The 27881-nt window shown below is 34.7% G+C and overlaps 3 protein-coding genes and 1 long non-coding RNA gene across 6 annotated transcripts; 2 read left to right on the top strand and 2 right to left on the bottom strand.

The window, feature by feature from the left end:
* The first annotated feature begins 645 nt into the window (after positions 1-645).
* LOC130812875 (serine/threonine-protein kinase D6PKL2-like) lies at positions 646-7605 on the top strand. The gene is made up of 3 exons (XM_057678508.1): positions 646-908; positions 2235-4884; positions 6164-7605. Exons 2-3 carry the CDS (start codon positions 2414-2416, stop codon positions 7029-7031), a joined length of 3339 nt encoding a protein of 1112 aa, XP_057534491.1. The 5' UTR covers positions 646-908; positions 2235-2413; the 3' UTR covers positions 7032-7605.
* A 708-nt stretch (positions 7606-8313) lies between these two features.
* Positions 8314-12623, top strand: LOC130812792 (uncharacterized). Its single transcript, XR_009042124.1, has 3 exons — positions 8314-8450; positions 10136-10265; positions 11842-12623. It is a non-coding gene; the product is annotated as an uncharacterized LOC130812792 (long non-coding RNA).
* A 446-nt stretch (positions 12624-13069) lies between these two features.
* Positions 13070-20911, bottom strand: LOC130812791 (3beta-hydroxysteroid-dehydrogenase/decarboxylase-like). 3 transcript variants are annotated; one of them, XM_057678396.1, is made up of 10 exons: positions 20468-20911; positions 18906-19145; positions 18523-18612; positions 18288-18421; positions 17379-17549; positions 16780-16905; positions 16271-16350; positions 14794-14992; positions 13969-14071; positions 13070-13743 (listed from the first exon to the last, which is right to left on the bottom strand). In XM_057678396.1, the coding sequence occupies exons 2-10, from the start codon at positions 19132-19134 to the stop codon at positions 13700-13702; spliced, it is 1176 nt and encodes a 391-aa protein (XP_057534379.1). In that variant the 5' UTR covers positions 19135-19145; positions 20468-20911; the 3' UTR covers positions 13070-13699. The 3 variants fall into 3 exon arrangements, with proteins under 3 accessions (XP_057534379.1, XP_057534377.1, XP_057534378.1); XM_057678394.1 differs by having other exon boundaries at positions 20081-20894; XM_057678395.1 differs by having other exon boundaries at positions 20114-20894.
* Positions 20912-23839: 2928 nt separating this feature from the next.
* Positions 23840-27795, bottom strand: LOC130814208 (mitogen-activated protein kinase kinase 6). Its single transcript, XM_057680281.1, has 8 exons — positions 27461-27795; positions 27281-27365; positions 26002-26136; positions 25361-25585; positions 25092-25274; positions 24757-24980; positions 24126-24171; positions 23840-24050 (listed from the first exon to the last, which is right to left on the bottom strand). The coding sequence occupies exons 1-8, from the start codon at positions 27526-27528 to the stop codon at positions 23979-23981; spliced, it is 1038 nt and encodes a 345-aa protein (XP_057536264.1). The 5' UTR covers positions 27529-27795; the 3' UTR covers positions 23840-23978.
* Positions 27796-27881: the final 86 nt, after the last annotated feature.

Raw genomic sequence — 27881 nt, 5'->3', positions numbered from 1 at the left:
TATGCTGCTAGCAAACTAAAATAAAGGTTGGATTATTCAAGCGAATTAAGGGCAAATGTTGGATTATTAGAAAATAATCTAAAAATTGGATTATTCACAGCAAATAAGCAAAAGGTTGGATTATTAAAGTCAATTTTTTTAATTTTTTTTGATTAAAATAATGCAAAATAAGTAAAATAAAAAATGATAATGTTTATGAACTTTTTGTTTAACACTAACACAAGTAGATTGACTAAGTAATTAGAGAGTATAAGTTCCTACAAATTGTAATGACATATTTATAGATAATGACATAGAAGTACTTATGTTTTAATCAATCATGAGCTTAAAATACTTCATGAAACACTTTATTGACCAAAAAAAGTTGTAATCTTCTTCTCATGCAACCCTTTTTTACAACCTAATTAGAGGCAATCAAAGTATTTTTATATGTCTTTTTCATCAAAATTTTTTGTGCATTCAATAAGCTAAGAAAAATGGATAGAAAAACAAAAAAACAGTAAGCCAATTCAAAAATAGACCCTATAAAAAATGACATTTTTCTTGAAAAACTGATTAAATTGTTGTTTTCAGTCTTTATTATACTATTATGTGAGACCCACTAACATCATTTTTGTGTGGGACCCATATCTACAAAATAATCTGAGCCAGTATGGAAAGAGGAAACTCACTGAAATCTTAGTGCATCCCCATTAATCTCCTCTTCTTCTTCTTCAATTCATCATTTTCCCTCTCTTCAAATCCCTTCCTTTCTCTCTCTAAAAACTCTTATTTTGTTTTGGATTAGGGTTTTTTTTTTTTTTTTTTTTTTTAATTAATTTTCATTCTTTTTGTTTATTGCCCTTTTTCATTCAATACTATCATCAACATCTCAAGCTAGATTTTTCCTCATCTTTGTACTAATTCAGGTACTTACATTTTAATTTCTCTCGATGTTTAATTCTATTTTTTTGATTTTTTTGGTGGGTTTAAATGTTGAAACTTGAAAGTTATTAGCTTTACTGCTTGGATTATCATATTCATGTTTCTCTACAAAATTGAGGTTTTCATCTTTTAGTGATGAAAATTCTGATAACTGCTCTTTTCTTCAAGTTTTTTTCTGTTTCTTACCTTAATTTAATGTTTTCTTTGAATTAATTTGGTTTAATTTTATGGGAAATTAATGTGTATTAAGATCTGCAGATGGGTTTGTGTCTTTCAGTGCATTTTGAGTTTTCTAACCTAGTTTTCCAAGTTTGGAAGGAGTGAAGCTAGTATTTTTTTTTCTCTAGAACTTACTAATTACTAATTGGGCTTATTAGTTAGAATAGTGTTTCTAAAAAGACTACCATCTCTTACATCGATTTATTTATGGATTTATTTTGGTTCATGTATCCGACCCTATATGGTTGAGATTAAAGCTTTGTAGTGTTATTTGGCATTTGCACATTTGATCATCTTAAGTCTAGGAAATTTAGCTGCCTTTTTTTGGTTTAATTTTGCTTAGCACTTATACTTAAGATTGGTGGTTGAGGAGAATCAGTTGACTCTTTATATTTCTTACCTAAGCTTGTTATTGCTCAGTAATGTGCTTTACTTTTGAGAATTTGGTTGGTCACCACTCACCAATTATTGGCAGGATTGCCGTCCAAACTTTTCTTACATTAGGAGTATAACTTTTCTTGTATATTACCTTTAATTGAGATTCTTGAGACCTAAGGAGTGTTTTTGAAGCTGCATTTTGAATGAAAGGATGAATCTTGAAAGCCTCTGCATCCATCACCTTATTACTGCCTCCAATGAGACTCTTACGGCCCGTTTGGTAATTTGTACTAAATAGTATAGTACAACATTCCATTACCCCAATGCCGTCAAGCGGCTCCCATCTAGTGGGGTTTGAGAGTAGATGTACACAATCTTACCATTTTTAGTGATAAGAAAGAAGTTATTTTTGATTCACACTTGGTAACAAACATTATGAACAACTTCACATGAATTAGAAGTGCATATGATTAAATAAAGCTCATTTGATCCTTTTGATGTATCACCTTTGGTGTGAGGGGGCAGTTTAAGGGAAAGTTGAAGGAAGTGTTTACATGGATTTTGGGGTTGTTTTGGAGGATTGATTTCTCTTTTCGTGTTTTAAGAACATTTTGCTGTAACCCAAGGTCAGACATGCATATTTATGTTTGATTAGTTGGTATAAGTTGAAGTTGACACTGTTATTTATCAATGTGGTTGTGCGTTTTCGACAGGATTATCACGTGCTGAGAGAGCTAACTTGAAGAATATGCACTATTCGAATGTTTAGACTTTCGGATACTGCATTGGGTTTCAAATAGATCTCTATTTTAAGTTTTATGATGCTTCCTTTCAAGTAGATCGGTAGGCAACACCTCTTGTGCTCATTCCTGTGCCATACTTATCATTCAGTATGGCGCACATGAGTATGTTTTCTGGTAATTGCGAAATTGTCGAAATAGAGGAGGAATTGAACTCAGGAGAGAATTATAAAGGTAAAAACTATACAAAACTGGAATCTAAAAGAGAAGAAAAGGGCAGGAGATCTTTTTCCTCACATACCGGGAACATAAACTCGTTAGAGGATGACCTCAACCAGCTCTTTGAGATGTTTAATCGCAGAGCTTCATCTCATGAGTACTCTCGTCGAAGCCAAGGCAGCACATCGAAGAAGAATGCGTCAAAAAAGCCCATCAAAACAAGTGGATACTATTCACCTGGACACGGAATTTCAGAACGTGTTAATCTTAAGCAGGCACTTAGGGGGTTATGCCTTTCTCAGGCATCAGAGATGGCAGCACTGAAACGATCTTCAAAAGCAGCTGGCTCTTCAGAAGCTGGGCGGATAATGACTATGTACCAAAACGTTGTCGAAGACAGTGTCTCTGATCAATTTCAAGACGAGGGTCGAGGGGGCATGCTTGAAATATCGCTTGTCCCCAAGGAAAAAACTGTTGACGTTTTTGGCAACGTTTCTCAGAAATCTCCAGTGTCAGATATGTGGCTTTCTGACCGAAGTTCTTTTTCTGAAAGAGGTGCCGGGTTTTCCCCAATGTCTAATCAAAGAGGGTTTGCGTCAAAGGACGCTGACAATCGAGTACCAAAGCCTGAGAACCCTTCATCTAAATCGTCTCCATCTTATACGCATGTTGATGACAGCATTCCTGATGTGGGTCCTAGAAATTTGACTCAGAGAGGAAGTACTACACCATCAACTGTAATGAAGAATCAAACATCAGTCGCTGATATATTGCAGCAGAAGCCGAAGTTTACGCTTGCTTCATCCTCTCCAACTTCTAAACATAGCATACGAGAGGTGCCAATAAACTCATCGCACAAAGAAAAGTATGCATCTCCCAAGTCTTCATCGTGTTCTAGCTATGGAAGAAGCTCTCCGGAGCCTAACCAGAAATTTCCAGCAAATAAGGAGATGTTTACAGTGTCAGCAGGCACAGGGACTCAAATGTCAAAGTTTGATATGAGGCATAAGGAGGAAAATGCTTTTTTGTCGAGTCGATTTGATAATCATGACAAGTCCGAGGAGCATATCAATAGCACTACGACTGAGAAAGGAACATCCTCTGCCTCAGCTGAGCTTGCCAGTCAAACTTCTCCGACAGAGTCATTGAAAAAGCGGGACATCTTGAGGAAAATGGTAGAGGAAAAGTTGATGACTACTGTGTCGACAGGATCCGGGAATCAAAAGGTACTTGCAATGCATAAGGATGAGTATGCACCCACATGTTCTCCACGTCGTTCAGATCTTGGTGATAAAGGTGTGGGTGATGGCAATAGTAACATAACCTCTAATAAGTCGGCAAGCAAAGAGTCCGCTGGAAAGTTAGCAAAAGTAGAAGGTAAAGACTTAGGCTTGAAAATGGGAAAGAAAATGAGTTCAAAGACGGTGTCCTCAACCGGCTCTTCAAAGGGTAACAAATCAAGCAAATCTTATAGAAATGGCCAACATTTTGTGAAACCTCTTATCAAGACCAAGAATTTTGTTAAGAGGAAACACAAGAAGAAGATGAGTTCGGATAATAGCTCAAAAAATGTGCAAAGTGAATTTAACAACGACTTGTATTCAGGCCCAAATCCAATTGTGTGTCCAAGATGCCAGTGTGTAGTTACCGAAGCCTGGAGAGAAGCCAATGAAGAATCTTCTGTATCTCATCCGGAATCTCCGGTAACCCAACAAGAATCTCCTCCACCCCATCACGAGTCTCTTGGGTTGATTCAGGACTCGCCCATATCACCTTTTGCTAGTCTTAGCGCTGAGGTCAGCTCTGGCAATGTTATTTCAGATGTTAGCGTACTCGGACCGAGTTCTGATGGCTCGAACAATTCGAAAGCTGTCATTTTGGAGTCTAGTAGCAACTCAAAGTCGAAATACAAAGGGGAATTTACGCAGAGTTCAAAAGACAGCCCTGGTGAATGCAGTAGTAGCACAAGTATGAGTGAAGAAAGTAATATAAGCAGAACCAGCTTTTGTGATCGGCCGCACATGTCAAAGGATGTAAGATGGGAAGCGATTCGTCATGTGAGGTATCAGCATGGAACTCTTGGGTTGAGAAATTTCAATCTTTTGAAGAAGCTTGGTTGTGGAGACATTGGAACCGTATATCTCGCTGAGCTCATTGGTACAGACTGTCAATTCGCTATCAAGGTCATGGACAATGAATTCTTGGCTAGGAGGAATAAGATATCAAGGGCACAAACTGAGAAGCAGATACTGAGAATGCTGGATCATCCGTTTCTCCCTACGTTATACTGCCAGTTTACATCAGATAACTTGTCATGTTTGGTTATGGAGTATTGCCCTGGAGGTGATTTACATGTTCTCCGTCAGCGACAGCCTGGAAGATGTTTTACAGAACAAGCTGCAAGGTAAATTTTCATGTAGTTTTTCATGCGGTTCTTTTCTTGTTTAAATGCAAATTACCATATATGTTGATTACCTGGCTAAATGAAGCACCTGTTCAAAAAATTACTCTTTTCTTGTTCTATTTCACCTTTATTATTAACTTCTGTTGGACTAATGGTAGATATATACTTTTTCCGTTTTTAAGGGAACTAGTTCTCTTGGGCGTGCAAAATAATTTATGACAAGAGAGGGATCCCAAAATGCCTATGTGAATAGAAGAGTGTGTCATGTCTGGCTCTGCACTTCTCTTGCCTTCTCCCTTGTGGGTATATTGTGGGAACATGAGTAACATAATATTTTGTACTCTAAAAGGTGTCCTTATAAGATAACCCACTTATTATTTGTCGCCACCTATATCCTTGTGTCGCCACCTTGTTTACAACTTTGCCCTTTTGGTTCCAAAGTTGTGCTTTTTGCATTTTTAATAAAACTCAACGCTTGTTTAACGTAAGCGCAACACATGGATTTCTGTTTAGTTAAATTTGGTTAACGTACACACAAATCTAAAATGTTTTTTAATTAAAATGAAATGAATGTTTTTTTAATTTTTTAACATTAATTTATTCATAGTAATGATGTTATTAATTATTTTAGGTACGATGAGATCAAATAATAAATTGCATGAGTTGAGAGAGTTTATTTAGAGAGATACTTGAGAGATTAACACTTAGGGCAAAAAGGTCATAAAGGTGGCGACATAATGAAATAGGTGGCAACAAATGATAATGCCCACAAGGAAATGGTGCAATTAATTAGAAAATTCTCAATAAGGAATATAGTGAAATGCGAGGTTTTTTGGTCTATAGATCATTTTGAGGGGATATCCCTTAAAGTTGGAAACATTGTAGATTTGTAGTATAGCTCATAGTTGGCAGTTTAACTTTAGGCGCAGTTAGATTGATCAATAATTTAGAGCAGAAGCTTCCTGTCCTGTTGCTGCTCGAAGTTATGATAATCACATTTTTTCCCGGGGGACGGGTAGATGGTGGAACATTAGAATTTAGAAATGTGTTTCACATTCTTAAGTTTGAGACACATGCAGCATGCAAAATTTAGCCAAATAACTCGTGTCTGGCTTCATTTTACACTAGTACATTACTTAGCTTGTAACTAATAAGGCAAGTTTTTTGGCTGCAAAATCTGTTTGTTTTATATTTTCCATCAAGACTTTCAATTTTGTACCTTCACATTATTCAGTGACGGTAAGTTTTTTTTGACCTTTAAGAGCCATTTGTATTGCAGATTCTATGTTGCTGAAGTCCTCCTTGCACTGGAGTACCTCCACATGCTTGGAGTTGTCTATCGAGACTTGAAGCCTGAAAACATTCTAGTCCGAGAAGATGGGCATATCATGCTCTCCGACTTTGACCTCTCCCTTCAATGTGCTGTAAGTCCAACTCTTCTTGTCTCGGCAACGACGTCAGAGACAACCTCGAGAAAGGTCTCTGGTCCATGCTCGGATTCACGCTGTGCACAGCCTCTCTGCATTGAACCTTCCTGCCAAGTAACGTGCTTTACTCCTAGACTTCTAGCCTCTTCCAACAAATCTTCCAAATTACGGAAGATGAAATCCGATGTTGCTGCAGAGATGAGACCACTGCTGCAGTTAGTAGCAGAGCCCACCGCAGCAAGGTCCAATTCTTTCGTGGGTACCCACGAATATTTAGCCCCGGAAATCATCAAAGGAGAAGGTCATGGAAGTGCCGTTGATTGGTGGACTTTCGGTATTTTCCTTTACGAACTTCTGTATGGTAGAACACCGTTTAAGGGAGCTGGGAATGAAGAAACCCTGGCTAATGTAGTACTACACAGCCTGAAATTCCCTGATAGTCCACTGGTTAGCCTTCAAGCTAGAGATTTAATTGCTGCCCTTCTCGTGAAAGAGCCAGAAAACCGCTTGGGGACTGAAAGAGGTGCTGCCGAGATAAAACAGCACCCATTTTTTGAGGGACTGAACTGGGCGTTGATTCGATGTGCTATACCCCCAGAGCTTCCCGAATATCGAAGCTATGGGATTCCGAAAGTGACAGTTCATGAAAAGAACAACAAATACGCAGAGTATAGTTCTGGTTCCGGTTCTGCAGAGCATTTGGAGTTCGAGGTGTTTTAGCGAGACTCCATTCCACATAATGTTTGTATCCAAGTATAGCCCTCAATCCTCATAATGTAAATTCTGTTATATGGTACAGTCTTCTTTTTTACTGAGAAGAGGTGATTATGAGTCATCTTTTTGAGTCAAAAATTGACAAATTATTTGAGAAATTAGCAATAATATGTTGTTAAGCCGGCGAGTTATTGACCCTTGTTGAGGTCATACACAACCAATGTTGTCCAATTCTAAATATTATTAGTATCCTTTCCGCATTATATTTTTTATCTTATGTGTGGCCGAAACAGAAAAATTAGACCGTCTAGCTTGGTTTAGCGCTGAAATTTGATCCGAGATTATAGAATCAAAACTCCGTTAAAGGCTCTTAAGACAATTCTCGGTCTGGTAAGACATTTCTCGAACATGAGCTGTACTTGGACGAGCTAGCATCTGAGTTTTGTCACTGGAATCTGTAAAAACATGAGCTTATGAACCCTGCACTCTTGCCTTGTGCAGACCATGCTTATATATTGTTGTCTTGCTGGCATGCTGTCCTCCTTGTGCAGATTTTATAGTTTTTCAAAGAAGAGAAAAGGGTAATTGTACATAATAAGTACAAAAAATGTATTTATATTATTAATTTGTGTCCTATATACATTCCAAGTTCCGAATAATTTGTTGAAGAAATATATATTGAATAGAACAAATTAATGAAGATTAATTTGATGTGTGCATTTTTTGTTAGAGATAAGATAAACTTCAAGACCTTAAAAATTAAATTTTAAACGGTCTACACAAATTTAAATGACGGTATATATCTGTGAGATGATTTATATTATATTAGGCTAAATTGTATAGTTAAATTAATAAAAACATTCATTTACGTACTTAAAATTCACACTTTTAATTGTTTAATGTTTAACACAATAATTTTGGATTTAAAAATAATATTTTTAATATTGATACACACTTTTTTTAAAATTTGTGCACCTTGTACGTTTCCATCTCACTGCACCTTGAGACGATCTCTTACAAGAATTTCTCATTTATTTTTCTATTTTGGTAATATTCATCCAATTTGCATGATGAAGAGATTAGATCAGATGGATAACCCGTTGGCTCTAAATTCTCAATGCATTTTGTATGAGATCATTTCACTATGAAATGAGTCCATACAAGCAGTTTAATTTATTAATATTTAATATAAAATTAATTAAAATAAACTTAATAAAAATTATTTTTTCATTTCGTTAATTTTTAAGAAAATAAAAATTGGAACATAAAATCAAGTCATGTGAGAGGGTCTTAATAAAAAATAACAATAAACAATTAAACATCATAAAACCCAGACCCGGTTGTCCAACTTCCCAACTCTCTCCATCATTCCAAATCAATCGAATTACGATCTGGGCGTTATTTGATTCTTAAATCTTCTTCGCTGTAAGTCTTCTTTGATTTTATCTTCAATTTCTCAGCGAAATTCTTTTTCATTGATTCAAAGTTTAATTTTCTTAATTAGACATCGAGAAATTTCTGAAAATGATTTTGAGTGCGTTAGTGGTTGAATATGTTTGTCTGGATTTTACAACGGCCTTAAAAATCGAGTTTTTCCCAGTCTTTGAGTCGTAAAGTGTGCTTTATCTAGGGTAGCAATCCGGTTTTGGATTGGGGAACACACCGAACGTCAAAACCCTTTAATTAATGAATTAATTGATGATTCTGTGTTACCTAATATGAAGGATGAGATAACTCATACTTGCACTGCGAATCAAGCATATTGGTATAGGCTTGCCCGAACGCCCACATCTGCATGTGTTACCAACTTGGTTACCATTCTCTTGTGTTTCTATTAAAGGACCTGGGCAATGGCCTAGCCCAGGCCTAGGTTTCCCCCATTGCAACAATATTGCTGTCATTGGTGGTGTTGTTAAGAATGTCCAATCAAGCCATAGACCAGTGTTGTCTGTTGCTAGGAGTAGTAGCTAGGTCTTTTACCTTAGTGTGGTCATCTTGGGTCAGCTTCGATAAAACAACAGCCCTAATTGTCGAGTTTTGTCGTTAAATATGCTTTTTTTTTTTCTTTTTTCTTTTTTTTTTTTGTAATAGCAGTTTTATTTTGGATAGGGGAACGCCTTGTGAACGTGAAAACCCTTGGATTTCTGAATAACTTGATGATTGATAAACTCTATTGGATTTACAACATCTTTTTAGCTAGTTTTTGGTATTAATAAGATTAAGACGTGCAATGGGTTAAATAATGAATGAGATATGTCACAAAGCTTGCCCTATAAATATAACCGATAAGGACTAATCATTTTGTTATTCTTTGGGTAAGGCCAAAGAGAATAAATGAATCATGGGAGATTTATTAAATGATGAAACCAAATGGTTTCAGTTGTCTTGTCTTCCTATACGATACCATGTTCTCTTCTACTTGTACAAATTCAAAGAAAGAGTATACTCTTGTGTTACTTGAAAATGTGGAGGAGAAATCTTGTAAACCTAGTCTTTATACTGTATGGCATTACTGAATATCTGTTGTGTGAAGAAGAGAAAGGAGAGGCTCAAGTAGTTGCTAGATGACATGTTTATGAAAATTGTTTATGTTCAATTTTCAGCTTTTCATATATGGTCCTCTGGTGAGGTGACTATTAGACTATGAATATGCCTATCCCTTCTTTGATCTAGTGGTGTTAAAGGGAATATATATGAGAGATAACACATACGAATGTGTTAAATAATTTTGTTGTTTGAACTTTCTATTCTCTCTTTAGCCTAACAAACTGTTGTGGAAGACTTTTAGAAGTACATATCTTTAGTTTTTTCTTCAATGTTACTTTTCACATGTTCAGTTTATTGTCGGTACCAGAAAATATTATCATTTTCAATTTTTTCACGACGAAGCCCTTTGGCTTTTTTCTCAGAAAAAATCCCTGTCTCATCATCCCCGAGGGCATTGTGAGAAATAGATCAAAATAAACTTGTTATTTCTTTTGCATTTTATTTTTCTCTGGTGATTATGTCTTAGCCATAGTTTTATTTATTATAAATATAGAAACAAGATCTACTCATCTACTAAATATATTACTGAAAATTTTTTTCTCCTTTCTTCTATTTTCTTAAAGAATTTTGAAGAAAAAATTAGAAGGAACAAAAATGATTTACAGAAAGTGGAGTCTGCTCAGCAGTACTGCTGTTATCACTGGTGGGATCATAGGAGCTGTTGTGGTTGGCAACCTACTGTTTGTTCAAGAGGTAGGTCTTTCTATGTAGATCCCAACATTTGTTTGTTTAACTCAATTTTGGAATTCAAATATCATATTGGTTTCCCACTTGAATCATATAATTTTATGGTATATCATGATTAATTTTGGAATTATTGGAAATGCTTTGAATCTTATATGGATTAATATCTATGGTTTATAATTTTATTGCATGTTCACCTTTTGTTCTAAGTACTTCCAGTTTGATTGGTGCTATTAAGATTTCATATTTTCATTGAGCAAGATATCATCATAATTTGACATTGATGGGTAGGTTATTTCAAAAAAAGCAAAAAACTCAAAAATGCCCTTCCCCCTTTCTTCCCTCTTCTTCTCTCTGCTTATCTCCGTTTTTATAGTCTTATTTCACGACCATTATGATGAGAAAATTATTTTCCCCATCAGAACAACAAACACAACTGAAAGTTCTTAAACCCAACATGAACAATAGTAATCTTGCTTCTATGATGTTTTTTTATATTGCTTTTACGTCCATCGCTACGGCCACGACCACTACCACTACCACCACCACCCTTGCTACAAAATATTCCCTATACAATAGCAGGTTTGCACGGAAATGGCTCATAACATGTACCAAAATGGAGACTTACAGTTCATGGGATAATGCAGTAGTTAATTTAACATACTTTCAAACAAGTCTTGTGGAAGCTTAGCCGTTGATCCCAATTTATCATATACAGGAACTTTTAAGTTTGCCAAGTAATGCCTGTATGAGTTCCATGAATAACAATTAATTTTGCAAACAGAAAAAATAGTCTTATACTAATCTGTAAGACAAGAAAGCAAGCTTTGCATTTCAATTGTTACTCTAAATTTGATGGTCCAATATCATCAAAAATCCATTCCTCCGGAGAATCTGATGGTTCTGATTGCGTTGTCGGGGTTGGGGTTGGGGTTGGGGTTGGGGTTTCAAGTGGGGAGGGCTGATACTGAGGTGGTTTTGCGGGAAGGATTGGATGTTTGATGTAATGGAACCATCAAATTTGGATTGAAGTTAGATTCAAAGCTTGTTTCCTTGTGTTACTAGTTTAGGTTAGTTTTTTCTGTTTGCAAAATTAGTTATTGTTCATGGAACTGATATAGTGTGTTGTTACATGCATTACTTAGCAAACTTAAAAATTCCATAAATGATAGATTAAGATCAGTAGCTAAGATGTCCACAAAATTTGTTTGAGAGTTTGTTAAATTAATCTCAAGTTAATATGTGCCTTATCCTCATGTACAAGCTGTAAGAAGCCTCTATTTTACCACTTGTTAAGAGCCATTTCAATGCAATCTTTTGGAATAACATAAAAATTGGTCGGTTTTTCAAAAGACAAAAGAGATGTAAACGTGGAATCGCTGAAGTAAATAAAATGTAAGACCCTTAAAGGACAACCACCTAAAGCCTAAAGGTAGAACTTTTAGAATGAAATATGTTAAAAGTTTTAACTACTATATATACTAGTTTTGATTGTGTTAGTGTTCGTTATTGTCAAAATCTTTTGCTAGTGCTTATGATTTGCTCCTTGTCAAATTAATATTCGATTTATCAATGATTGATACAGAATCCCTTTATGAAGCCTGATTTGAAGAAGGAAAATAATTCATCCTCAAAATAGAACTGTTTCATAAGAGATGCGATGAGAAAGTTTAGCAGTCAGTTTATAATGTAAGTTGCAGGTGAGGGATACAAGTCACGTTTCCAACATTTGGTTTATTTTGTCAAATAAAGACTTGCCTAAGCCTACTGAGTTGTGATTATGGCCTTCATTTGCTCACATTTAGCTCTTGTTTTTTCTGTATACCTCCAGCTTATGGTTAATTGATGTGCCGGTTTTGAGGCACTACCATACCTCTGTTTGATTTATCACTAAACTCTTAAATTTATGTATGAGTTGATTTGCGCAAAATGATGCATCTTTGAAGACATAATTGACTGGACTGGCTCGAATCTTAACTTGACATCAACATGTGCCGACTCTAAACTAGAATTTGCTTTGAAGTCATTTGCAAATGATGCCTTTGACAAATTATTAATGTGGATTGTGATTTATGAGCATATTTAAGTTTAGATTATACCCTAACTTCAAAACCGAGATATCGAGACAATTTTATAGTGTAATGTGAATTGTGGCACTTCAAATAAACAACTTTGGTTGGAAATTGAGAGACGCCAATTGATCCATTTTTAGACAAAGTATTAATATTATTGGAGTAGAAAAGGTTTTTCCGAATCAACACAAATAATTGACATACAAATGATCCATTTGTATGAAGTTATAATCACTAATAACATAGCAGTCGAGGGTGACTACCAGTCTTTACTTGACTTGCGGTCCCAAGTGTAATTAACATACAAATGCAAATTTGAGGGTGAAACACTCACTCAAATTACTCCAACCATCATTTGATTGTAGATTTTAAATGGTGGTAATGAGAATTATTTGTAGAGTAAATTTTCATAAAATGTACTATGTTATTTTCATGGTAATGAAAATTTTATCATAGAAAAAAAAAATTGTTCGTAATACTTCATTATATCTTAATACTATTTTCTATATGTTAATGCTTTGGAATGAAAATTGTAAAGAAAAAAATGAGATCATTGAAGTAGAAATATATAACCATTAAACTTATTCATGGACATTTTAATCAAATATATACTAACTTTTCATTACCATTCTTAACATTTGATACAAAAACCAAATGCACTTCTTTATTATTGAAATTTATAAGCCAAGATTTGATGATAATTAGCTAACTGAAAGCAGAAGACACAACACAGTAGCCAAATTTCCAGACAAACTATCCAACATAATGGTATGTAAATAGTCAGGTTTATGAAAAATTCAATAAAATGAGCTTTTTTTAGAAAAAAAAATTCAAAATAAGTTTCGTAAAATTTTAATTCTCACAATAAGCGCCTTTGTGTCCGAAATCAAGGCTTGTTAACAACGAACAAGAGAAAAACAGAATTAGCTCGCTATTAGTAATGGCGAACAAATTCGTGCTAAATTTTTTTGACTTTTAATGTTTTTCTCTTGTTTGTTATTACTAATAGTGAACATGTCCTAACCTTAGGCAAAGACACGAGGACGTTTATTTTGGTAATTAAAAATTTCCAAAGTTATTTTGGTATTTAAAAAAAAAACTCAATTTTTTCAAATTTACCAGGTTCATTTACCTGAGCCACTCTTGGCTTACAAACCCTGTTACTGAAACTGATGTTAGTCTTTCATCAATCATAACAATGGCAGTCACTCACTTTTCAGAATTTTTTGGTTGCCAAAAAATTAACAAACTTCTCAGTCCCTACAAAAACATCTTGAAATATGGAACATGTGTCACATAAGCCTTCTCTAATTCCCGCTGATCCCGAAATAAACAGTGTCCTTCCTTCAGCTTCTTCCATTTCTACTCCCTTTAAGCTTCTTTCGGTTTATTCTGCAGAAGCCCCTGCTGTTCTTCTGTATCATTTGCAACAAGAAAATTCAATACTATGAAGGTCGAAGAGTGTAGGGTACAAAGAACACAAGACAAGAAATATGTAGATCACATATAGTTAGCTTCTTCCAAATCAGGAAATCTTAACGGTGACTTTGACTTATGAGATGTCGAAAACTACAAATTAGAACAGCTAATGCACCGAAACATAGAAAGTACTCTTACACAAGAAAATTAAAGGAACTAACCTTTTCTACCAACATTATTCTGCAATTTAGAAGGTCCATCTTTTTTAGGCAGGTGGTCTGCTCTCAAGTGAGAGTAGGCCTCAATTGTTCTCTCAATACCCTCCTGTGTCATCAAAAGATGAATATGAATACATGAAAAAATCAATGCAATGCCACCATTTAACTATTAGGACTTGAAAATTCATCACATAATCTCACAGTGGCCCATTCGTGTGGACACGGAAAACCCGTGGGCTTGAGCCTACAAACCCACGGGTCAAAAGTGTTTACTTGCATATACACTTGGCGAGGTTCATTGTTTCCAAGACCGTTTAGTAGTAGGAAAATTAGCTCACCCAATATATGCAATTCCACAACTTACTATTATATCGATGTGGGATCTTGTGTCAGATGTGAAGTATTTTCAACATTAACTCCCACTTAGGGAGGGTTCAGAGGTCGGATGTACGCAACTTTTCCCTTGTAATAACAAAGAGGTTGTTTCTGATTGAGCCTTGATAGCAACCATCATTTGTAGTTGCACATAAATAAGAAACGTAAAGGATTAATGAGCCATTTTCACAAAATATATGCAAGTCCACAACCCACTATTTTATCAATGTAGGATCTTGTGTCACATGTGAAGTATTTCTATTATTAACTCCCACTTAGGGAGGGTTCAGGGGTTGAATGTACACAACCTTTCTCTTGTAATAACAAAGAGGTTGTTTCTGATTGAGCCTTGATAGCAACCATCATTTGTAGTTGCACATAAATAAGAAATGTAAATGATTAATGAGCAATTTTCACAAAATGTAACTCGTCAAACAAAAAAAATAAGAAAACCTGAAGTGACACAATGGGAATGTAGCCTAGCCGATCCTTTGCTTTGGAGCAATTGAAAGTTCTGCTGCGAGAAAGAAGTCTGACTCTTGAAGGTGTGAGTTGGGGAACTTTCATACCAAAAGGTGCCAGTAGAGTATAAATAAACAAAACCAAATACGCAATGGGCATCATAACAAAAGCAGGAATCTTTATTCTTGGCCTGAGAGAAAGAGGGAAAAAACACAAGACAGGTAAAGTTAGTTCCACCAAAGAAATACAGAAGCAGCATCACAATCTTAGTCTTCATTATCCAAATCAGATATGTCGCAAGTCGCAACAATATTAGAACTACCTTTGCAGGTTGTATCAAAACAAAGAAACACAAAAGTCAGATTCTCTTCAATCTTAACTATCAGAACTTTTGCAGTAGCCCGAATAGAGTCAATCCACAAAATCAAGATAACTGTAAATCCCCATTTGAAGCAATTGAGTTTCACATATCTGTATATATTCTACAAGTTGACAAATAAATGGTATCTAACCTCAGAACTAGGGCATATACAAGGTTTTTTTAACTTAAATTTGGAAATCCCAATAAGAATTTCTTTGTTCAGATCATTTTTCACAAGTGCACATAATAGATGTGCTCATCACTTGGCTAATGATACTCAGATAATAAAGCTTCTCCACTATTTATATTGCAAAGAAAGAAAACAAAAACATTAAGCATTTAAGATATAAAGCTCTGTTTCCAATTGCAGTAAAACTACGATTTTTGGAAATGAAATTTTAGAGAATAATTTTAGTTCCTCCCATTTTCTCATGTCATCTGATCCTTTTGTACGCACTTTTGGTTATCTTCATGACCCTTCTGTATTATAGTAGCTCATACGTGCACCATAACACTCTCTTCAGTCATAACTCATTAAGAAGAAGGATACCACCATTGGCGGAACTTCACTTCAAAAATTAGTTGTCCCACATCCAAGATAAGAAACTTTAACATTGAGACTTCCCTTCTCGTGTTGTACTTTTACTTCAACTTATTGATCTAATTTCTAATAGATTTGAAAGTATTGTGCGATTTGGGCTAGCTGCAAGGTCACAAAAAATCCTACTTGAGATTGATAAAAAGGATACATTTGACCATCAATTTGTCTCGAGAAGTGAAGAAAGGGCAATACATGTTCATTTTTTCATTTGAACAAACTCTTGTAAGCATTTGTTTCCACTCAAAATATTACTAGGCAGGCACCTAATCCGCATTAGATTGGTAGTTTTTATGGATTTCTTTACACTTTTATTGTCCCATCAAAGTAAAAATGTTTCATTCTTAGAAGATTTCCTGGAACAAACTCCAAGCACATACACTGGAAAAAAAACTAAAACAAAAATGACATATTTCCCACATAGCTAAGACAAAACCATTTGTGCTTAGTAAATTTCATTATCTGTTTTTTAGATGTGAAATAGAAAACAAATGAAAAAGATGAGATACCTTAAATAACCTAGACCTTCAAGAATGAGTGACATAAACTCCCAAAACTTGATTGGCTCCATATTTGTAATGAAATATGCCTGCAATCAACCAATTCAAATAAAAAATGCCCATGGAGTCAAACTGCAGAGAGTAATTCCTACTTAACAAGACAAAGGAAAAAAGAAAGAAGAGAAGAATCAAACAGAAAGGATAGTTGATTAAAAATACCCATCATAATTGTCCAATTAGTTTTAAAATCAAAAAAGGAATGAAGTGATACAATACATTGCCCATGTTAAGAAATTTGATTGCAAACATATGACTGGAAACAAGAGATGATATCAAGTCATCAATGGGTGGAAAAAAAGGGATATGATAACTATAATATCCAAGTTGGTCTGAAAAGATTGACATCTTCAGCTTTGAAAGTCAAATAATACTAATATACAGCAGGGTTTTCCTTCTTTTCTAGCATATGAGTAGAAAACTCTTAATTAAGGATAGTTGTGAACTCAAATGTTAAATACCTGCCCTGCTGCTTCCTCTGCAACTGTCCCTTCAGACGAAAGAGCTCGCTCAGCACATATGTGGGCATGAGCAACATTTTCAACATAGGTAACATCATACATATTATTGCCATCTCCGATGAGGAACTGTTCATTTACAACATAAACAATTCGGTCAAAAGGGGCTGAAGTGCTTTATCTATGGAATTATCATATAAAGAAGAGGGTAAAGTGAGGTAACAAAAAAGGGCTTGCTTTACTGAGGGGAGGGATGGGAAAGACCCTATCAAGAATACAATGCATGGAACGGAATCATAACTGAATAGATGACAAAGACAGATAGAGTCAAGAATATTGGAGGATGACAGTACTCTTCAAAATGTGTTTTATTCAATCAATGCAATTTTTTTTTTATCAGACTGTAAAAAGAAAAGCGCATTAATATAATGGACTATCATAAAGCCCGTTGAATCTAAGACAAGGCTACAATGTAACAGTATCCATATATGCTAAGTATTTCCCACCTGAATGTAGATTTACTATTCACTAACCCACTGCAAGTCAAACCATACGTCACAAGAATTCAAAAGTAATTTTATAAGGATTATAAGCACGGATACCTTGGATTTTCCAGCCCTTGCAGCATCAACTAGAGATGGAACAAATAACTTGTCACCAGGGCCAAAGATAGTGCTTGGACGTATGCAGCAAGTTAGAAGTCCCTTTTCACCGTTGGCCTTCAGGACTAACGCTTCTCCTTCAGCTTTGGTGGCTGAATAGACATCATTATGCTAGGCGAACCAATGACACAACTCAATAAGTTAGTACTTCAAATTTCAAACTAGGAAAATAGACATGAAAATAAAAAAATCAAATTAAAGTGTTTACAACAGCAACAGTTACAAATAAATGTAATTACAGACATTACTCAACTACATGACAAATTGACGATACGTTAATCACCTTATCAGTTATATGAACATAAAAGAATGTTCCTAGAAAATTCTGGATTGATAGAAAATAAAAGAATGTTCGTAGAAAATTAAGGTATTCCAAGGTCGAGAAAATATACTTGTGCTTTGATGACTGAAGCGTTCCTTTACCCAAGGCCTTACAGAAAGTGAAAAAAAAAATAATTAAATCTCAAAAAATTGTCGATTTTAGATGCAACCAATGATTTATAGCTCTTTGATTTTAGATTATAATGAACTACAATAAAATAAACTGGTTAAAAGTTGCAGATGATGATTGGGTCAATTGGAAACAACCTCTTAGTGGTATGGTGTGTTTGCGTACATCCAACTGCCAATCTTGCCCAACCTAGTGGAAGTCACTTAATGACATTGAAGTATAAACTGTTCTTACTGTTGATTCTGTCTTAAAAAAATCACCAACAACATCAGCCCCCTAGAAAACATGCCAAGGAAAGCATAGGAAACAACCTAATTGCAAAGGAGAATATCGAAGAAGAAAAGCGAAGACAAGTTGCAACACAGTGTTCAAAAAATGATTTTCTATGGCATTTATACCTTCATTGGATAGGGTAAAGATTCATCACCATTGAGAATTTCATGAACCCCATCAAAGACTACACTAGGAGAACTAGTATAGATTAATTTTTTTACTTGCAAGTCAATGCATGCCTCAATCACATTCTTTGTTCCTGCCATTGAAAAAATAGAATTCAAAGTTAAAGCATATTAGAGATCATCCAACAAGTAGGCAGCCATGATTACCAATTTGAATATTTCTAATCAAGTTCACCTTGAACATTGACAGAGTAGTGGAGATTGTAGTTGTTAATTGATGAATCAGGTGCAGCCATATGAAAGACAACATGAGCTCCTTGACAGGCTGAAAAAATAAAAATTACATCATACAAACATTAACCAGTGTAACATGATTCGCACGTTAATTTCTTTTTTGAATTCACGATTCGCTCAAAATGACCCTGAAATAGCCCAAAACCGACCATAATTTTTTTTGATTCGCAATTCGCAGGGAGATTAGTGTATCATGTGACAGTGACATTAACATCAATTATAAACAGAGCTAACATAGATAGCGTATTTAAAAGCCGCTTGTCCACACAAAGTCAACAATCTATTGAAGATAATGTGAGGGGGATTAAAAAAGAGATAACCGACCTTTAAGTACTGTTGCTTTATCTCTAAGATCAATCGATACATATTGAGCACGGCCAGACTGCAAAGCTTTGCCAAGGGTTCCCTCCTCATAAGAGTCAAGCTTAATGGAGGGACCTAAGTCAGCTATTCGGACACAAAATATTTCATCACGAATCAGCCGTGCAACCAAATGCCTAGCTGCAAATCCTCTTCCTCCAATAACTACACAACACTTCTCTTGGCTTGCCATTAGAAATTTAACTACACCCATTTACAACAATATATTAGCAACTCTAGTACAATGTTTTTTATATGAACTCTAGCACTATGTTTGGATAGGAAGTGTTGTGCGACAGCGGAAGCAAAGACCGAAAACAATAACGGAAAGCAATAAAAATTCAAACAAACAATAAAGAAAATCACACCGAGAATTTAAAGTGGTTCACTACCAATGTGATAGCTACACCCACCGGCACCGAGAATAAACTTTTCACTATAAATCGAAAAGTTACAAGATGAACGAGAAGCCACAAAAATGACTCTCAAAGTTTTTTCTCTCATAGTTTTCCTCACTTTGTGTTTTGCATTGCATCCTCTAATTCTAATTACATGGGACCTTTATATAATATAGTAATATACCTAATAAAATTAGGGTTAAGAAAATACAAAGAAACCGTCAAAAACTAAGAGTAACCGGCCAAAAACGTGTCAAAACCAACTTCCCCGCGTAGATCTACGCGCCTGCACAAGTAGAATCTGGGTGACATAATGTACGGCTCTTTGAGTCTCTATACTCCTTCAAGACAGTTACTCATACAACTCTAGATTACATTTTAAAGGCAGAAGTAGGCCAATACCCATTGACCAACAAACAAGTAATATAACAAAAACTCCATACTAATACGGTAATACCCCACAAAAGAATGAATAGCAGTTTTCTAAACAATACAATACCCAAATGTGCAATTTCTCAATAATCACAAGCTCAAAAATACATTAAATTTTACCTAATAATTTATGATTTAAAAACCCAAATCTTAAAAAGCAAATTTAGAATTCAAGTCAACAGGAACTCTAGATGTAGAATGTAGTAATACCGCATAACAGATACCCAAATAAATTGGCAATCCATTCAAATCAAAATAGTTGAATAATCAAAAAAGGTAGAGAATATAATCAAAGAAAATGAGCAATACCCAGTTAGAAGAACAGATGAGATGTAGAAATACCGTAAAAATTAATGGTTTGTATGCGAGCATTTGCCTAACGAATAATTATAGCATCGACAGAAATCTGTCACATGGTGTCCATTCACGTGTCTCAAAGAAGGAGAGAGAAGATGAGAAAGATGAACAGATGAGATGTAGAAATAAGTAAAAATTAAAATGAATAAGATAAATTATAAAAAAAATACACGAAATAAGATAAGTTTTAACTTATTAAAAAAAATAAGTATGTAATTTTTAAATCTGTGATTTGGAGCCGTTGTCGGTTAGTACAAAAAACAAAATAGTTTTCGCAGGTGTTGACTTTTGTTTGACCATGTGAGGGAGATTACTTAGAGTAAACTTGAGAGGGCTTACAATGGGGCAGAAAAGGAGTGAAGACTAAAAGGTGTTGCGGTGGTGCTATGGCTTTACAGCAGGCCACTGCTGTTAGCGGACGAAGGAGGCAGCCGTGGCTGCTGCTAGGAGAGAGAGGAGTGGCTGCTGCTAGGAGAGAGAGGAGTGGCTGCTGCTAGGAGAGAGAGGAGCGGCTGCTGCTGTCGGCCGTTTGTTGGTGGCTGTTTCGCAGCTCAGCTGCCGTGGGTGGGTGAGAAGGGACGCAGCCTTATGCTGCTGCTGTGAGGGTGCAACGTAACCTGCTGCTGGCTGCTCGTGGAGGGGAGGCACGCCTGCTGCTGCTGCTCGTGGGAGGGGAGGCACGCCTGCTGCTGCTGCTCGTGGAGGCTGCCGGCTGCTCACAGTAAGGGAGGAGGGAGTGAGAGAAAGAGAGAAGGGGAATGAGGGAGGAGGGTAACGGCTACGTTTTGAGCATTTAAGTTTTCATGGTTTTTATTGTTGTTATTACTGTTAACATTATTATTATTATTATTATTAGGTTTATTTATTTATTTTTTTATCTCGATTTATTTTCTTGCGAGACCTAACTAAGAGATTCACCTTTGTGGGCTCAATAATAATTTTAATTCGAACCTCTTTAGAAATCGTAACTATATTTTCAATATAAGTATGTTAATGTTTAAATTCGTATATGAATGAAATTTATGAAACTAATTCAAAAATAATTAAATATAATTGTAAAATCTTTAAAAACTATTAAAATATTAAATAATTACGTCATTAAAATCTCGGAGTGTTACAAAGGTGGGGGAATAGTCCCGGGTAACACAAATTCTTGTCAATTATAATTAGCTAGCCCAAAAAGGAGCAAGTTGTTTTTTTACACGTATTAAAAATATTATAAGCATGCATTTGGAATATTGTAAGTACTTAAGTACTAATTTGGTGGGTATTACGTATATTTATTAGTACGCATTAAAGATATTACAAGTAGGCATTAAAGATATGATAAGTAGACTAAAAGGTTAAGTTTCTCGGTAGGCATTAAAAATATTATAAGTATGCATTTTAAGTAATTTTTCGGTGGGTATTAAGTATATTATAAGTAGACGTTAAGAATAATGTTAGTAGACATTAATAGGCCATGACAATTCATCACATAATCTCACAGTGGCCCACTGTGTGGACATGGGACACCCGTGGGGTTCTGGCCCACAAACCCACGGTTTCAAGAGCGCTGACTTGCACATACACTTGATTCGGTTCATTGTTTCCCAAAATCATATGGTAGTAGGCAATATATATGCAAGTCAACAACCCACTATTTTATTAATGTGGGATCTTGTCTCACATGTGAATTATTTTCAACAGGCATTAAGGATACAGTAGGTGGATATAAAGATTTAATAGGTTAGGCCCGAGAGACATCCTGCCAAGCTAATTGGGTCTGTAAGGTCAAAAGTAGAGCCGATAATCACTAAATAGGAAAAATTACCTAGAATAATCCAATTTTTTCATGATATTCCTACAATAATCTTAACTATTGATTAACCATGAATAATCCCAACTTTTGAAGGTATTTTCCTAGAGTAAACTGTGATAACCCAATGACCTGCTACAGTAGATGATTCACCAAAAAAGTAAACTAAAAATTAATGTAAAATCAGAGAAAGTTTCTGAAAATTTACATAAAAATTTCTAAATAATAAAAACAAATTAGAGTTTTTGTCAATATGTTTTTAACATTGTTTTCGACATTTTATTTTAATTTATCTTTTTAAAAAAAATTAAAATTTGCTATAACAAGTTATCAGTTTATCGAATTTACTCTAGAAAAATACGACCAATGTTGGGATTATTCATGGTTAATGAATATGTGGGATTATTGTACGAAAATCATGAAAATATTGGATTGTTCAAGGTAATTTTTTCCACTAAATAATCATGTTAATGGATTGCCATTATAAAAAAAAAAATTGTGATTGTAATTAATAAATGAGTTAAAGTATATGGCTATAATTTTAAATAATTGCAAAATTTTGTTTAGAATTCTCTAAACACCCAAGTCCCAACAAAAAATTTTTTCTAACAGTAAATAGTTATTGTTTGCGATTTTCCTTAATGCGTAAGTACTACTCTTCCGTGTCCTGAATCTTGAGTTTGCTATCACAAAATTTTCTCAGATCTACTCCTATGTCGTAGTGAGAATTCAACATTTTAATTCTCCATATGAGATTTTTTCGATATAATATAGAAAACGCAACGCAACAAAGAGAACATATTTTATTTAGAAAAAATTAACATTAATAAGCCAATTTTTTACTCATCCACTGTAATTAATCGAAATTTTAAATATTTTTTACTAAACCAACTTTACCCAATCGTCCATATTTCTTAGACATAAGCATCTTGCTATGAGCCTTAACATAGAACTCAATGATTAATTAGAGTTTTCCCTCTTATTTTGTACTCATTTAAAATAGATGAAATTTAAAGAAAATAAAAATTAAGTTGGGAAATAAAATAAATAAGTGAATAATAGAAATAAGTAATTAAAACCCATAAATCACATGTACTTTGATAAATATAATGTCTACAATTCATTTGTTTTGCAGAGGTTATTTCACTTCCAATTTTGAGGTACAAGAGTTTAGATGATGTAATTATGTATATACTATCTTTTTCTGAAATTAAAAGCATTTCTTATAACTAAAAGCTACTCCATCTATCCATGTAAATTAGGTACAACACATATAATAATTGTTTTGTCACTCTAAATTGAGATTAGGTTAAAAGGAACTCTACATGAAATAAAGAAGATTTGAGTTTGTGAATAAGATGAAGAGTAAATAAATACAACAAATTGAGTAAAGTGGAGATTAGGTACAAATCCACTACGCCACTCTTAATAGAACTTTTGAAACAAAGACGACAAGTATTGATATGTTTTTGTCTGCCAATAGAGACGTCTGGTTAATATAATATGTTATCGATTTTTTATGTATACAATTTAATTTGGGCAAACAGAATAGAGAACATGGAGTATTATATTAGCAAGTCATCTTAAACAACTAAAACATAAGGGATAAGGAGAGAGTGCAAGTGTAGAAGAAAAGAAAATATGGTTATTGTATTGTCTAATATGATTGTAGCATTGAATTTTTTTGTTAACCACTCCATTATACCAGTTGTTATGGAAATATTTGATAAAAATTTATTGGTTAGTTATTTAATAAAGAAAGGAGTCAAAAAACAGCACTTAGTTTCAAATTTTTCAAAAGGAGAACATGGTGTTTTCATGTCAGATCCTTAGACCTTGTGGGGCATTGGCATGTTGTAAACTTGTAATAGTACAATACCAGTTTAGGGATAGCCGGATAGGCATGGTGAATCTAATGAAAACGATTGCTTGCTTGTTTCATAAGTCTCAACCAGTATAATTTCACATAGTATAGTATTAAATTCTATTACATTAGCTACAATATTACAATACAGTAAAGAGTAAACTTATATCGGAAAATTTACCACGGTTCTAAGCTAAACTCCCAACCAAAATCCCCAAATCAATATCTTTGTCCTCAAACTTTTTGATGAATGGGTGTTTCTGCAGCCAAAAGAAAGGGAATTAGAAGACATTATAGTACAGAATTTAAGTCAATATTTACTGACAGATACCAACCAGAAGATCTGATGATGTCCATCTATCCTTCGGGTCCTTCTGTATGCTACAAAGAGAACCAACATGTTAGATGCAGAAAAATGTGGTATATTACTACTCATGGATGAATGGAATTCCATGATCACATATAAATGCATCAAAGTGAAGATGGTTATTTTTTTGTGATCTCTGAGGTTCTCTAGTTCTCTACCTAATAAAATGTCCTATTCCCTAACAAAGACCTAGCCCTCCAAAGATATAGGAACTGATAATATTATGAGTTCATAATGCTACAATCCCCACAGAAAGAGATAGCATCGTCACCCACCCCCCCTCTTTTCCAACCTCCATTCTCACAATACGAGTAAAAAAGCATTTAGAAAGGAAAGTAGTTGCATCTCTACCAAAAGCACAAAGATCAAGTAACATATCAGAGTCCAATGTTGAAAACCAGCAAGAGCAATCGAGAAAAGTAAACCTTAATAAGGCATTTGATCTCCAAAATGGAGTCGGAGTAAAGTTCACAAAGATAAAAAATTCTGGGACCACTTGCACAAAATCAATTACCCACAAGAGCACCAAACCATATACATCATATCGACCAGGTATTGAGCTACAAAGACTATAACAGAGTCGATATATTTGTTCTTACCAAGCAGATATGAAGCAACAGAACTCTGGAGAAAACTGATCAGATGGAGCACAAGGTGCTGGGTTTCCCACAATTGCTGCCAAAAGCTCAAAATAACTCGGTGCACCAACCTCATCTTCAGATTGAATGTAGGGAAACCGCCCAATGGCACACTCCAACATGACCATACCCAAACTCCAAATGTCGCAGCTGTAGTCATAAGAGCTTCCACTAATTCTTTCAGGCTGCGCAGAACAATTAAGCGACCATTCATGTATCAACTCAAAAGTGAGAATATGAACAACACATATATTTCATGTTAATGGGTTAAATAGAGGAAGGATTTTTGAACTTACCGACATGTAGTTGTAGGTCCCAACAAACGTGTCACGCTGGCCCATCGAACTGGCAACCACCGCACTAACACCGAAGTCAGTAATCTTGACTTCTCCTTTGTGATTTACCAAAAGATTGGAAGGCTTTATGTCCCGATGTATGACACGCCTTTCATTATGCAAGTATACAAGACCTTGTAATACCTGCAAACGGTTAAAATATGTCATCTTGCACAAAGAAAAAAGGTTCTTATGCGAAGCATTGAAAAGACGCACCAAAATATTGATACCTGTTTGCAAACAACTGCAAGATAAGGTTCAAGGATCGTCTTGATTTGTTTAATGATATCTCCCAAAGAACCACGGTCCATATACTCTAGAACAAGTGAGAAAGCTCCATTATGATAATAGGAATGGTAGCATATAACAACATTTGGACACTGAGATGACTGGTTGATTTTTAACTCTTGCACAATTTGTTTACGAATCTCCTCTTGTACGTTCATTTGGATGACCTGTTACATGTAAAATAAGTTCTTAGAGATCCAACGCAAATGATCTTGTCTTCTCGTATTACTATAGCAGCCAAATATAAATTGTGAAACACAATAATATGAAATGTATTCATATTAATTTCTGCATACAACAGTAAATAACACCTGATCAATTAAAGCCATTGATTTTGGGTCTCATATGAACTAGGGCACATGCCAAAATAACCCAACTACAAGATTAGCATAATAGACAAATGTGCACGGAGATGTTAGGAACTTGATATTCTATCATGAATTTCAAATTACGAAGAAGCGTTGTGTCTTACAACAATAACAATATAATGATAAAAGCTAAAGCTTAGTTACATTGCTGATGATGCATAGGGAGAAAGGCAGTTGCACCTTGTTAAGAAGCTGAATTGAACAACCATAAATACCTTCAAAGCAAACAATTTCCCATTCCACTTATGCCGAACAAGCTGAACTACTCCACCGCTTCCTTTGCCAATGACCTTGATAGACTCAAGATCTTCAGGTGAAACTTGAAAGTCAAGCTCTTTAACATCAGAAAGCTGTTCAAGCAAACATGACCAGGCTAGTTCAGAAAACTTCCAAGTCAAAATTCCAATCACAACATTGGTTAGGCAATTATAATGCTGAACCTGAAGTCCTGAACAGCATTAACTTCTACTTGTTGAGGCTAATAATGGGTTACATAAATCCCATGAGAGTTAGAACAATAGAGTCATTAATTTGTTGCTCTTAGCGAAAATATGTCAAATAGTAGAATACACCCATATTAGCATAAGAATAGGTGCCAATAACCCAATTCAAACAATTTACCTGAGGATTTCACACTATCATTAAGCAACTTAAGCTACAATATGTCATTTGATTGAGCTAATATCATACACAAATAATTGATTTTGAATTTGATACACCCATAAAGCCAAGTTGCAATATATATAGATCTTAAGCTACAATGTTATTTGATTTAGCTATACACAAATAATTGATTTTGAATTTGATACACCCATAAAGCCAAGTTGCAATATATTATACATGCATTTATTTTGAATTCAATTTATTGTTAGATTTATTTCAAGTATTTTATTTTAATTGTAATTTCAGTTTCTAGAATTTGGTAGTAGTTAAGATTTGTAATATCTTTTTCGGTGCTGGTAATCTCTTCAAGTTTTCCTATCAATACAAAATTTGTACTGGTTTTAGATATTACAATCTAAAAGCGTCAACGTTAGATCTCACAAAGAGCAAGGTTGCATGCATCTGACTCTCAAACCCCACCCTATATGAGAACCATTTAACGGCAATGGAACAGTGAATTGTTGTTATTGTTGTTGTTGTTATGGTAACCTAAGATACCCAAAATACTTGTCTTCCTCCCCTATTTCTCTATTTTGATGTATGCTCCAGACACGGTAGCCATTGTCCGTCTTTTTTAAGTTTTTCCTCTCATTTGTCTGTTTGTGTGTCTCCAACAACAAAAAATACCTTTTCTAGCTTTCTTTATATTCAATGTATTACGCTTTCTACGCAGAACACTTAAATACTGAGTAAATGTTTAACAAAGATATCAAAACCAATAGAACTTCAATTTCAATTTGTAACAAATAAATAGAAATTCCAACTAATTTTAGTGCTGAAGCATAAACAAATATAAATAAAAAAATCAAAGTCAGAAAAAATAAACATTACACGAGGTTCCTTGTCATCAGATTTAAGCAGCAATCCTTTCTGATTTAGCAGCAAATCACCATCTTGAAATGTGCCGCTCGCACTCCTAAAACAATTACCATTATTAATTTCAAATAAAACGGCAATCAAAAAAGAAGCAAATGACGATACAAATGGAAACGAATAGGAAAATAAACTTACAAAAAGCTAGTAATGGGAGTTTCTTGAGCAGGAAGAGAGAGCTTAATTAATGGAGTCTTCGTCTTCATTTGTTATTAAGATTTTTAGGGTTTAATCATAAAAATGATTAGAAAATCCTAGAGCCGTTAGAATTAGCAGTGAGAGAGAAGCGAGAACAAAAAAAATACTCCAAGTGAAGATTGAAGAAGATGGATAATCGAAAAAAATTAAAATGTGAAACGGAAAAAGCAAATTGGCAAGGAAGGAATTTGAATTTTGAACCCGCGATGATGAAAGATTGAAAGTATTCCAATTTTTAATTGCGACTTGCTAGCAATCAACCAAACAGTCGGGAGTACGGACTACTCGAATATACTTTCTCTTTTCTTTAACTTTTAATTAAATATGATAATTTTCCTTAGTCAAAAATTTAAAGTATTGC

The sequence above is a fragment of the Amaranthus tricolor genome, chromosome 5 (assembly GCF_026212465.1).
Source record: "Amaranthus tricolor cultivar Red isolate AtriRed21 chromosome 5, ASM2621246v1, whole genome shotgun sequence".
Taxonomy (NCBI): Eukaryota; Viridiplantae; Streptophyta; class Magnoliopsida; order Caryophyllales; family Amaranthaceae; genus Amaranthus; species Amaranthus tricolor.
This window is presented reverse-complemented; position numbering and strand designations above follow the sequence as displayed.